General features: G+C 36.3%; 1 protein-coding gene across 2 annotated transcripts in view; it reads right to left on the bottom strand.

The window, feature by feature from the left end:
• Positions 1 to 9840: 9840 nt before the first annotated feature.
• Positions 9841 to 13704, bottom strand: part of NOP58 (NOP58 ribonucleoprotein) — a 28059-nt gene continuing 24195 nt past the window's right edge. For both annotated transcript variants that reach the window (XM_063097605.1, XM_063097614.1), the window contains exons 13-15: positions 12335 to 12468; positions 10514 to 10683; positions 9841 to 10123 (exon numbers count right to left, since the gene is read on the bottom strand). In XM_063097605.1, the coding sequence (XP_062953675.1) occupies positions 10073 to 10123; positions 10514 to 10683; positions 12335 to 12468 (355 nt within the window). In that variant the 3' untranslated portion in view covers positions 9841 to 10072. The remainder of the gene's footprint in view (positions 10124 to 10513; positions 10684 to 12334; positions 12469 to 13704) is intronic.

Raw genomic sequence — 13704 nt, 5'->3', positions numbered from 1 at the left:
ACCCAATTCCAAGAATTGATAAGAGATTGAGGAAAGCTCTAAGAAAGGCTGAGAAAGAGAAAAGCACATCTAGAACAAGTAGAGAATAAGTAGCAAAATCTTAATATTTATTTGTGGTTTCTTTCAAATCATTACAGACCATTTAGGATCAAATCAGATCATTTGCATTCATTTAAGCTTACTGTGATTCTTTGGTCCCAATCTAGCATTCACAACTTTCCTCATATGTTTCTCCAATATATGTAAACAGGCGGAAGCTGGAGTTACAATTCTGTCTCCATAACTCTTCTGTTATTCTAGTTCTGCTATAAAATGAGGATGAGATCTTAATACCATGGGGTGATTTCTCAGCCAGATGTATAAAGAATAAGGAATTGGATGCTTAGGGAGAACCATATGCAGGAAACCAATGAATCTCAAATAATCTGTTCATTCATCCTTTACACGTCCCACTTTGTTCCTTACTGGAAAAGCCTTGGTGATTACAATGGTAAGTGAAACCACACAACTAATAAAAACTGTATACCCCTTGCGATCTCTGCAGGAAACAAACAGCAACAATAACAATAAAATAGCCAGTATCATAGCTTTAGATAAAACCCATATTTTGGTAGTTTCGCCTGTAGCCTCATTTATTTTACATTAAAAAAAAAATGAAAATAATACTGTGAAAATAACACAGGCACACAGCTTTTAAAAAATGAAACAATACAGAAAGTAATGAAAATCAAAAATCATCCTCCCCACCTCCTGATCCTCAAATCTCTAATCCCTCTCTCCAAAGATGGCAACTGTCAATAGCTTATCGTATATGGGTCCAGGAGGAAGAAATTCTTTCATATTCTTTCAAAAATTTTACACAAATGTTTTCACACTGTTCTACACTTCACTTTTCCCACTAAATATCTCGGAGCCTTTCCGTATTTTATGGCTGATTTTTTCTTTTTTGACAAATGATTATTTACTAGCTCCGTTTATGGAATATTGTGGTTGATTCTGGTTTGTTTTACTACTCTAAACAATGCTACATTGAACATCCTTGTACCTGTATCTTAGTGACTTTTGTGGCTATGCTCATACATTAAACTAGCCTTATCATTGCTTGGTTAGCATTTTTACTTTTAACAGTTCTTAGCAAAATACCCTCCCAAAAGCTTCCACAAGTTCATACTCCCACCTACAATGTAGGTGTTTCCCTACACTCTGGGTATTATTATTATATAATTTTGGTAATTTGATAAGATATACCTTTTCATATATCTGTATACCTTCTTTTTATAACTGCATATTATTTGTATTTTTCATCTTTTTCTTACTAATTTGTTTAATCTCTTTACATATTAAAGAAAATACCTTTATCATATTTTGACTATTTTACAGTATTTTTGCCAAGAGGTTTTTTTTGGGGGGGGGGTGGCTGGGTGGTATGGGGATCCAAACCCTTGACCTTGGTGTTATAACACTACGTTCTCACCAACCGAGCTAACCGGCCAGCCCATGCAAGAGTTTTTATGTGGTCAGTTTTATCAACCTTTTCCTTTCTGTTTTCTGAATTTCATTTTATGTTTTAGAAAGAACTTCTTTATCCCATAATTATAAATCAATCTCTCTCTCTCTCTCAAGACCTAAACAGTTTAATTCTTTGTTTATTAAAGGAGCTTTGTTGCTTTGGCTTTGTTTAGTTTGGTTTTAGGTTTTTTCTTTGCTATGTTAACTCCAAAGGTCAAAAAAACAAATGACAAAGAAAAATATTTCTGACGGTATCACAGGAAGACATATTTGATTCAGCAGTGAATTAAACTGTTTAAAACTATGTGGGCCAACATTTTATAGAGCAAATAAAATATTTTTGTGCCTAAATCTGGACCAAAGGCAGGCAGTTTACAATCTCTGATCCATGAGCTTAAGAATCCTAACTTCCCTTCTCACTTTTGAAAATGTTGTTAAGATTTCCTTTAAGATGGTATATTAGGGTTACATTAGCTCCCCAAACAAGCCAAAATATCTGTTAGATTGAACCGTATGGAATTATTTTTATAGGTCAAAAAGTCAAATATTGGCAATTTCATATGGTTCAACCTATCACAGTGGCCCAAACACGACAAAAGTTTATTCGTCCTCAATAAAGTACAAAATAGACATTCCTGATCTGTGAATAGCTGTCCTCCAAACCACCAGTGATTCCAGGCCTCAGGTTTCTTCTATCTTGCAGCTTCTCTGTCTTTAACACTGAGCCATTATGGAGCCAGCAGCAGGAGGCATTGAAGAGTGCAGTGGGGGATTTTTATGGAATAGGCCTCCAAGTGATGTACATCACTGCCACCATCACATCCCGCTGGGTAGAGCTCAGTCGTATGGCCACACCTAACTGCAAAGAAGGCTGAGGAATAAGAGGGTATTCAAAAAGTTCATGGAAAGATTTGTACTATCTTTTAATTCTATTTTTCCATCAACTTTTTAAATTACCCTCTTAAAGTCTAGCTGTGTGCCCAGAAATAAGAGAAAATGGTAAATGGCTGGCTGATAGCCACCGTGGGAGTTTCCCTAATCCCTCCCACTGACTTCTCCCCTAGAATACTTAACTCTTGGATCTTCCCATTTTTCAAATAGAACAGATTTTGAGTAATAATAATACTTTACATTTGTTCTGTTTACAAGGAACTTTTACATAAATTATCTGAGTTTCCAAGAGCCCTTCAAGATAACAGAAAATTATAATTTTCATTTTATAAGTGAAGAAACTGAGGCTCAGAGAGGGCACAGGGTTGACTTGCCTAAGGAGATAAAACTAGTAAGTGGTAAAACCAACTCATAATAACAGCAAGGATTTATAAAGTCATCCTCTGACCACTCCTGGCTCTCCATTCTGACAGTCAGCATGTGGCCTCCCCACCATGCCCAGCTGGTTATTAGCATGTTGCTGGCCCAGCATATTTTAAGATATAAATAGATGCATTTGTTGTCTGATTCTTTTCCAGGAGTCAGGCACATTTACCCCTGCTAGGAACCAAGCCTTTCCCTGCTTCTTGGCTCAGGTTAACAAGGCAGTTTTTCAAGGTCCAGGGTTTGATCCCTGTTACTGGCCAGCTGCCAAAAAAAAAGGTCAGTTTTATGAGGTCCTGAGAATGCACATGATGGCTTCCCTGAATTTGTGACACAGAACGGCTCTTTAAGTGAGTGCCAAATTGCCAAGCTCAAAAGATGTTGGAGGGCAGTTTTGAAGTAGGGAGATGGGTTATAATGAGATGCGGCTGTACTTTCCTGCCAAGCAGTGGGTCTCTCTGCTATTTCTGCTGATTTCTACTTCCTTCAAATGTGTAGTATCTTGTGGCTATTAGAGGAAGGGAGAAGGATGATTTCTCTTCCATAAACTCAAATTCTACTTCACAGCTTATATCTTCATAATTTCCATAATTTTCATCTTTTATTGAGATCTCTATCTGCTGTGCTCCTGCATTCCCCCTTCCTCAAGAAGGGACTTAAATGGCAGCAGGTTTATTTTGTGAACTCTCTGAGGGCAGAAGCTGCTGCATCTTCTGCTTGCTTGAGTTCTCCCTGCCACCTAACAAGTGGTTGGCCCCTAGTTGGTGTCCCAGGTACTTGTTGACCAAGAATGTTGTAAAGATCTTGGAAGTTTTCAGAAATAAAAACTCAGGATTAAAGCAAAATAAATAGCACGTTCTTGCCTTAAAAAATGACTTTTTATTATGATCATTTCAAGCATACAGAAAAAAAATGGAGAAAATAGAATGTTGAACATCCATATACACACCACCACGTATTTCAACAACTGTTAACTTCTTGCCATATTTGCCTCATCTGTTTATATTAATAATTTTTGCTGAATAACTTCAAAATAAATTATAAACATCAGGATACTTCTCCCCAACAGCATGCATCTTTAAAAACTAAAGACATTTTCCTATATAACCACAGTACCAATATCCCATCTAAAAAAACCAAAACAAACACTACAATTCCCTGAACTCATTTCATACCCAGTTCATGTTAGAATTTCCCCGATTGTCCCCAAGATACCTTTTAAATGTTTTGTTTTGGAACCAGGATAAATCAAGGTTCACATATTGCATTTGACTCTTTAAGTTCTTTTTAATCTAATACAGGGATCAGAAAACTTTTCCAGGAAAGAGCCGAAGAGTAACTATTTTAGGCTTTGTGGGCCATACAGTCTTTGTAAATACATTATTCTGCTGTTGGAGCACATAGCCATAGACATTACAGTCACAGACAGTACTTAAATAAATGGGCATTGCTGTTCCATAAAACTGTAATTAAAAAAATAGGCTGTGGGCTGGATTTGGATCTCAGGCTGTACTTTGCCCATCTCTGATCTTGAATAGCTCCTCTTCCCCACCCATTTACTGGGAAAAATAATGTATTTAAAAAAATTTTTTTTATCTAAGTAATGCACATACATAGAGACTAATAATAAGATATAATAATAATATGACATAATGAAACCAATAGTCTTTTAGGGCTGGCCTGTGGCTCACTTGGGAGACTGTGGTGCTGATAACACCAAGGCCACGGGTTCGGATCCCTATACAGGGATGGGCGGTTAGCTCACTTGGGAGAGTGTGGTGCTGATTAACACCAAGGCCACGGGTTCGGATCCCTATATAGGGATGGGCGGTTAGCTCACTTGGGAGAGTGTGGTGCTGATAACACCAAGGCCACGGGTTCGGATCCCTATATAGGGATGGGCGGTTAGCTCACTTGGGAGAGTGTGGTGCTGACACCACCAATTCAAGGGTTAAGAGCCCCTTATCGGTCATCTTTAAAAAAAAAAAGAAAGAAAGAAACCAGTAGTCTTTTATTACTCACACCTCCCTCAATTCTCAGGATGTTATTCCTCAGAAGCAATAACAAAAAACTTCTTGTCTCCCATCCACTTTTAATGATTGGTTTTTGTTGCACATTCTAAATCTGATAGCGTCCTATAGTTCTTTTCCTGTAAAGTGGAAAACAGATGGATCTAATGGGTGAATTTTGGGTTTGGATCCCTGTATTGGCTAGTCTTTACCCTGCGCCACCCCCTGCCAAAAGGCTGGATTTAATATGTACAAACTTTATAAAATAAATTGCTTTCTCTCTGTTAAGAGAAAAGGGCAGGAGTAAAATCTTTGGAATATGCCAGCACACTGGGTGCATGTGTGGTGCTCTCTCTGGGCTTGAGTCTTCATTCGCAGTGACAGAATTGTACTTGGTGATATTTTTGATTCCTTTTACTTCTAATATCTCCTATTCCCATCCACTAACACTGATAAGCAGATCAAATTTTTGAAGAACGTGATGTCATTCTCCTTTGTTGTCTCATTTACAGCCATTAGCCCTCGAGTATTGTGGCACCCTGAGGGGCTGTAGATTTTATGAACATTTGTTCTCCTTTGATCATTTTTATAAGGGATGCACTCACAGCTATACTAATAATGGTTTACCTTCCAACTTTGAAGGCTGAATTTTCTTCAATGACATAAGACTTGGTACATAAATGCGTATCGTAACCAGCTGAGCATCACGATAGGCCAGGTAATTCTAGGGAGCCATTGCCAAAGCTATTGCTTGGTTGCCTGCTGGGTTTTGAGGCTTGGTTTAAACCAAGGAACAGCAAATACCAGCCTTATTGTCCCCAGGCTCTGTGAGAAACCTCCATTGAGCTGCTACTCCAACCTGTCTCTGAAAGGGTAGCAAGCACAGCTCATTGTTAGATTCAGACCACTTTTTCAAATGACAAGATTCCAATTATCTTGAGGCTACTAAGAAAATGTTCCAACATAGAGAAGCTTGCACTTTTCAGCATCATTGGGTATTAGGTTTAGAGGCAGATTGCCTGGATTCCAATCATACCTCCATATTCCTAATGATTTGAATTCAAGTTACTTGACTTTGCTGTAGTTCTCCTTATTTGTAAAGCAGGCATAATATTAGTATCTGTTATAAAGGGCTGTGAGGCTAAAAGTTAATAGTTAAATGGTTACGACAGTGCAGGACACATAGTAGGAGCTCAATAAATGTTAATAATCACTTCAGGCTTACTATTTTATATTTCCCAATCAGTGACAGTGGACCATAACTAAGAACTACACAAACTTGTTAAAGGTAGTGCAGGGCTGTGCTTACACTTGTGCAAGTCGTTCACTGCACAAATCTGGGGGGTGAGGCAGTCACCTCCTAGTCATTGCAGATTTATAGTCATGGCAGTTTTCTGACATCTAGTGGTACAGTGTGTTGAAGGGGTACCTTTTTCTATTCACACAAATTCCCTCTTGGTTTAGTAGCACAAGGCTGGGTTGGAGTGTATGATCTTGAATATGATTTCAAAGCTGTATTAAAAGTGGAATCTTCTTGTACGCCTTGAACTACAGAATTATAAGAGGAAAATTATCCAGGTTTAAAACCACTTTTTTACTAGTATGTGCAAAACTGTGTTATCACGTAGGGGATTGGGAGGTAGTTCTTGAAATAGGAGCTTTCTCTTAACTCTGTTGGTTGGAGCATAAATTACTACAATCTTTTGAAGGCAAACTGGTAATATTTTACACTTATATCCCCCTTGACACAGTAATTCTACATCTATATATTTATCCTATGTAAACACAAGTACATAAATATAAATGTACAAATGCATTCACTGCAGTTTTGTTTCTAACAAGACAGCAACAAAAAACAACAAACCAAAAAGCTCTAAGTACTCCAAAGAAAAGGAGGAGATACTTGGCTGTGAAAAAATGGTGAAGCTGGTATAAACACCAATCATTCCTTAAGTTTACAGTCAACCAAAATAAGACCAGGAAATGCTCGGCCATTGTACAATATCTGGGTCTGGTCCTTAATTTCATCATCTCATTGATGTTTCTTTTAGATGCTTTTGCATTGCACGTGTGCTTTTTTGCTACATGTTGTGTGTTGCTTCAAATCTGGTGTTCTGCTCTCACAAACACAACTTTTTTCCCTTTTATACTAAATAAATACAAAACACTTGCAGAATCAGCAATTAAATTCATCCGTTCAAAAGCAAATTCTTGTGGACAGAAAACAATGCTGATAATTATATTTCTTGTATCCATTCAAGCTTGCCTAGAAAGAGCATTGTCTAGCTCTGCCTCAATTATCTACAGTGAAATAGCACAGTTGAGGCCTGCAGCTGGTATTGTGGAACTCATCCTACAGTTCTAGTTTGGAGAACCGCAGGGCTGGGTAAAACAATAGAAGGGAATCCTCCCAATACAATTCTCAAAGTATTGTCCATCAACCATCATCAGCTGGGAACTTGTCAAAAATGCAAATTCTTCAGCGTTTCCAAAGACCTAATAAATCAGAAACGTACATTTTAAAAATTTCTCCAGATGTTTCTAATGCCCATCCAAAGTTTTGAGAACCACCATCCTAATAAATTACTTCTAATTTCTCCTTAAAATCAAACCTAGCATCAAAACTGTAAAATACTCCAAAAGAATTACCATTTGACACTTGCTACAAGAGATTGTTCTGAAGAACAAAAAAACCACTGAAAATAATCTACAAAAGCTGTATTCTTAAAATGGCCAACAAGTGTTGACTTTTGGCAATAGAACTCAGTTAATGGCCACAGGACAAGGCAGATAAAAAACTGACTGCAGAGTCCAAACCCCTGGGGTTAAATCTTGGCTCTACCAACTTACAGCTTTAAGATAAAGTTAGTAGTGTTCTCAAAGCATTTGTAAAGAAAATCAGAAATGCCATTCTTAAATTTATTTTTATCCGAATAACACAAAAACCTAGTAATTTCTCCCTGGGTCATATACTCATCACTAAACATTAAGGCCCTATAAAATGCCAGGAACCATAGTGATAGGTAAGGAGAACACAGAAGAAAAGTCCACAACTAGGGGATGGAGATCTCAAGTAATGCCAAAGGAAATTTTTTAAAAACCTCATAATCATTACCGACCTCACTTAATTCTCAGAGCAATCCAGTTTCAGATAAGCAAACAGGTTCTGAGTGTTTAAGTAATTTACCCTAGCACTTTGCTGCTCTAAGTATGGATTTCATTCAGCCCCATCTGTGAGCTTGCTAAAAATGCACAATATCTTGGGCTCCAATCCAGACCTGACTCAGATCTATATTTTATGAAGATCTCTAGATAATTCCTATGCCCTTTAAAGTTTGAAACACCTGGTACTACTGTATATTCTAAGTCGTATAACTGGGATAAAGGATGAACCTGAGCCACATCTTTAAAGGTGACTTACAGATACAAATAGATTGAACTCTTCATGCACAGCAAAGGAATCTTTTCTAAAAGAGTCCTGGGACAAGGAACTGCAGACAACATTCTGAGATTGGAGGACAGGTGACAGCTCAGCCAAAGCCTTGTAAGCATGCTAAGGAGCAAGAATGAAATGGATAGATAGGAGTTTAAACCATAAGAGAAATTTAGATTTTTGAAAGGAAGGGGAGAAGTAGGGAATCAGCAAGTTTTAAGCAGGGATTATTTTATGTGGCCCAGTCACAGAAATTCTTCAAATCTACTAGTCAAAGTAATGTATATAAAATTCACCTGAGCTTCCCATTTCAAACTAAATTCACAAGGCTCTTTGTTTAGGACAGTGCTATACTAGCACCAAGCAGAGCCAGAACCTACCTTTCCGTTAGTGTTTTAAATAGTTCAGCCCTTAAGAAAGCTGTTTGCTGTGCGATTTAACTAGGCTCTTCCTATGCCTGTAGAAGACTCCTCAAAAAGACTAGAAACTTGTTAATTAGTAGTCTCAAAGTCTACCTTGTTTCAGATGTAAAGCCTTTGACTATATAGCCCTTGGCAGATCTATGGGTCATTTTCATCAAAAGTTGTTAAAAATAAAATAAACTTTTGTCTCAAATCAAGAATGTGTCTTGGGGTACTATTGGATGATGCAAAATGAGCAAGATAACCAGCTTTATTATGTAACTTTATCCAGGGATGGTTGCATGTATTTTATCAACATTTACTTCAAGCAAATTATCTAAATTTGAAACTCACACCACTGAAAGTTTGTATCATCTCATTTTCTACAAACCACTTTTAGGAGAGGTAAAGCTGACCATCACCTGCGATTTATAAGCAAGGAAACTTAAGTGGGGCTATTGATTTGCTTGTGGACACATGAAAGTTGAGGTGGAAGTCAAAGCCATAGTCATTCCAGCCTCTTCTCTCTGCCAACTACTTTTATTGAATTGGGCTTCAGCATGATGCCCATGGCATACAGAGAGGCAAGACAGTCCTATGAAACTTATGGCTGTTGTGACTATGTGGCAGTTAAACCAGGCTTCTGTTTGCATATTAAACAGTTTCAGAAACAAATTTCTCTTTGCTATTCTACGTCCCATCTTATACCTCATTTCTATTAACATTTTATTTTTTCTGATATTGTTTTCCCTTTATTCCCTATTCTTTCTTTAAAAACATTTTAAAAAGTCACTTAAATCACGGTCTAGATTAAGAATGACTTTGTTGGACCTTTTAGAATTGTGAACAAGTTAAAAAAAGACTTTATTTTTCTTTTTGAAGAATTATTGAAAATCTATGCTCAACTCATTTTAAAATCTGAACAAGAAACAAATCTTTATTTAAACAAATAGAGGCAGAAAAATAGGAGAAAAGGGAAAAAATGAAAAACAGTCCAGTAAGGGAAGAGAAACACATTAGACTGAGGTTCTTAAACAGGTCCCTCTAATCACCACCTCCAAAAGACAGTTTCAAATTAACCATTAACAACTATCACTTTTCAGCTATAATTGTCAAAACAATAAAATAAAATATAGATTTCCTACCCAAAATATAAAGAGATGACAAAACTGTCTTAAAATACAAAGAAAATATTTTTATTTGTATATCAAAGCCTCTAAGAAATGATGACATAATAAGGTTAACAGAGTTGATGTCAAGACAAATAGGTTTGAAAAGCTACAGACGACTGATCACTTGGTGTCATTCAGCACCCTCCTGGATTATTGTAGAGAGCATCTCTGGTACATGCTCAACTGAGACTTAAGCATGGTGCGCCCAGGTGACACAATTGTGCTTCTCTTCCGTTAGTCCTCACTGTCTCTCTTTTTTTTCTTTTTCTTCTTTTTTTCTGGACTCTGAAAATAACCAGTAAGAATGCTTTTAAAAGACATGCAATAGTATGGGTAGTAACTTTTCCATATATAATGCAAAGCAGATATATTATCCTTAAAAACAAATTTTGGGGAAAAGATTAAAACCTAAATATAAAAATCATGTCTATAAAAGCAAGCTTTGGCAAATGATATTCTCTTCCTCCCTCAAAGCAAACCCATTTTTTGGTAATAAGACTCTAGATTTGGGAAATGGCCTTTTATAATACAAATACAAGGTCATTTTATTTTTATCTCATCACCAATGAAAACCAGTTTTAAAAATGCCTGCTCATTTCTGACACAGAGAGTCGATTAAAATATGGAGACCTTGCCCATGCCAAGACAGTGGTAGTAATTAAAAGACAGACATACAGAAATTGCTGTGCTGGTGCATGGCTCTTCCTCAGAAAGAGGTTCTTCCTTAATGTGTTTCTTTTTATCTTTTTTCTTCTTTTTCTTCACAGATGTAGTCTCCTCTTCTTCTACCACTAGTACTTTATCTTCTTCCTCCTCCTCCTCCTCCTCCTCTTCCTCCTCTTCAACTGAATAGGGTAAGACAAAAATTAACATTGTATCAGATCTCACTCTCCCAACTCTTTTGAGTCCTAGTTTGTTCCCCCCCCCCCCGTCATCTGGTCATTTATCCAATGATTATCATGTTTATATTAAAATTGAAAAAGTCCTTCAAGGCCCACCTTGTCCAATACCACTGCCTTTACAAATGATATGGATAAAGCCCAGAGAGAAGTAATTTTCTTATGATCATGCAATTATGTATGGAAATCACAATTAAAACAAAAGTCATCTAAACTCCCAAAATTTTGGGGAAGAGTCAATTACATTAGAAATGGTTAAGCATATGTGCACTAGAGTCAGAAAACCTAGGTTTATTCTACCTGCTGTGACCCTGATAATTTATTTAACCTCTACCGAACTCCATATCCTCATCTATAAAATTTAAGAATGTCTATATCTCAGATTGTTATTTAAGAATGTCTCATGGGATTGTTACTGAGATTTAGAGATAATGTATGTAAAATACTAAGCATAATGCTTGGCACATTAGAATGAGGACTCAGCTATCATTAGAAATTCATTCACCAAATATTTATTTTGGTAAAATATATGCCAGGCCCTATTCTAAACAACTGAAGATAGCAGGGCACAAAAAAGACAAAAATCTCTGTCCTTATAAATCTTGTTTATTTTAGGGGGAGAGTATAGAGACATAATATAAGTTATATACTAGATAACAGACAGTAATCAGTAATAAGGATAAAAATAAGGCAGGAAGGGGAATGTTGGAAAAAGGCAGTATACATGGACATGTTAGTAAGAATGGTCAAGCAAACATCTAAAACAGGTGAAGGAGTGAATGACGCACATATCTGGAAGGAAAATATTCCAGATAAGAAAGCAAAAGCTAAGATCCAAAGGTTTTTTGTGGCAGGAGGAGGGGAAACTGGCCGGTAGGTTCAAGGACTAGGAAGGAGGCCAATGTGGCTGCAGCAGAGCAGACAAGAAATGAAAATTTAGCAGAGATCTGAGAGCTAATGGGGATGCCACTGTTGCTACTACACACTTTCAAAGCAGAACTGAAAGTACTTCCTGCCAGAATAGACTTAGGATGTGAGAAGAGTCAAGGTTGATGGCCAAAGCAACTGGAATTGCCATTTATGAAATGGGGAGAATTGTAGGACAACAGATTGAGAGGGACAAGGACCCAGGCCGGTTAAATTTGAATAGCTTAGTGGATATAGAATTGATACAAATCTGGAGTTCAGTGTTTTAGATGCTACTAATGGGTTTAAGTTATTTAATTTCTATGTTTCTATTTCTTCACTGAGAAGTCTTTACTTCTCAGCAACCAATTTAGAAACCACATACCTTTTTTTCTTTTAATTATCAAAACTGTTCATGTGGTAGAAACTTGTTTTAATACACTTAGTAAAATATTTAATTCCACATATTCAAAGATATGCTTTTCACATTCCTCTGTAAAGTCTGATAAATTTAACAATATCCTAACTATTCCCAGAGAACATAATAACATATGAAAGAAAACATTTGCTTTTCAATATGGTTTCATTAGTTTTACAATAAAATTCAATATCATGGACTTCTCTAAGACTTACGAAGTCTGTACTTCTTAAAGAATAAGAGTATAAACAGCATTTAAAAATTCAAACTAACCTTTAATTTTAATCTTGGCTTTTTTTGCTTTCTTTTCAGTAATTTCATCCTCTTTATCTACCTGTTCTATTTTGCGTTTTTTTGAACAGGTTGGAAGCGTGGAGTCACCGGAAGGATCATAAGTCTTCACTTCACTGAAACAGCAAAGGAGTTTTAAGAAATCTCTACAAATATCTGTAATTGAATCATTCTCAAGAGAAGAAAATGCCATTAGATAATACTTACATAAGCATACAACGTTTCATTTTAGCAGCTTTGGAACAGTTTATGAAGACTAATAGTTTCCAAAAGGTAAAGATACTAATATTTATCAAGTAGGTCAATCACATTCAAGAGAAGTGGTGACCTAAATGAATTCTGGTTTAGTAATCAATGTAATTTCTATGGTACAGGAAAACTTACTCAATCAGCATGGGGGAAAATAGAGAAAATCTTCTAACAAGTGACTAACTAGAAAGTAAAAAGTGAACCAACTTTTAGAACACTGGGTAATTAAATGAAAAAACAGAACAAAAATTCCAAACCAACTTTAATACAGAAGTCTTCATCACACGATTCCAAGAGGCAGAAGAACAACAGGGGATATACATAGATAAAGATTCCCCAACATTTGCTTTTGTTCCAATGTAACAGGAAAAAAATACTTAAACACCAAGTATCTCAAATGTGAAATAATTCTTACGATTGCTGCTTTAAGTTCAAGCATTTAAAGCAGTAAGCATAATGGCACAAGAACATAAAAAAAATTGTTCAAGACAAGCTGAGGAATATTTTGTTTCTTAAGTAGACCTGTAGATACCTGGCTGTTTAACTTTTTTTTGGCAGCAGGCTGGTACAGGGATCCAAACCTGTAACCTTGGTGTTACCAGCACCATGCTCTTCTAACTGGCCAGCCCTAACTTTTATAGGTTAAAAACATTTATCATTTAAAAAACAGAGATCTGTACTTGTCAACTAAAGACAACAAATTACTTTAGAAATTGCAGAATATATGGGCATTGCAGAAAACCTGGAAAATTCACAAAAGGTAAAAGAAAATACTAATGCCTATAACAAATCCATTTGGTTTCTTTCCAGAGTATAGGAAAACAATCTTTTCTAAATGCGTACATTAAATATAATTGATGTTACTATATTGCCTTCCCCACCCACTTACAGCATAATTTTACTATTAAAACTCTTAAAGGATTATAAGAGTCCTAAATGTAGTCATTTGGTTATGACTAGGAACATTTTAAAGGATCTTGATACAAACTGTCAAATTCCCAGAAATGCTGCCACATTCTATTTTCCATCATCATAACCTCACCATATTGAGCATTATTTCAAATAATAGCCAAAACACCTCTACATGCACAAATCTTTTGCTA

Source organism: Cynocephalus volans, chromosome 1 (assembly GCF_027409185.1).
Source record: "Cynocephalus volans isolate mCynVol1 chromosome 1, mCynVol1.pri, whole genome shotgun sequence".
NCBI lineage: Eukaryota > Metazoa > Chordata > Mammalia > Dermoptera > Cynocephalidae > Cynocephalus > Cynocephalus volans.
The sequence above is the reverse complement of the archived record's forward strand: the minus strand, read 5'-3'. Positions and strand labels throughout refer to the sequence as shown.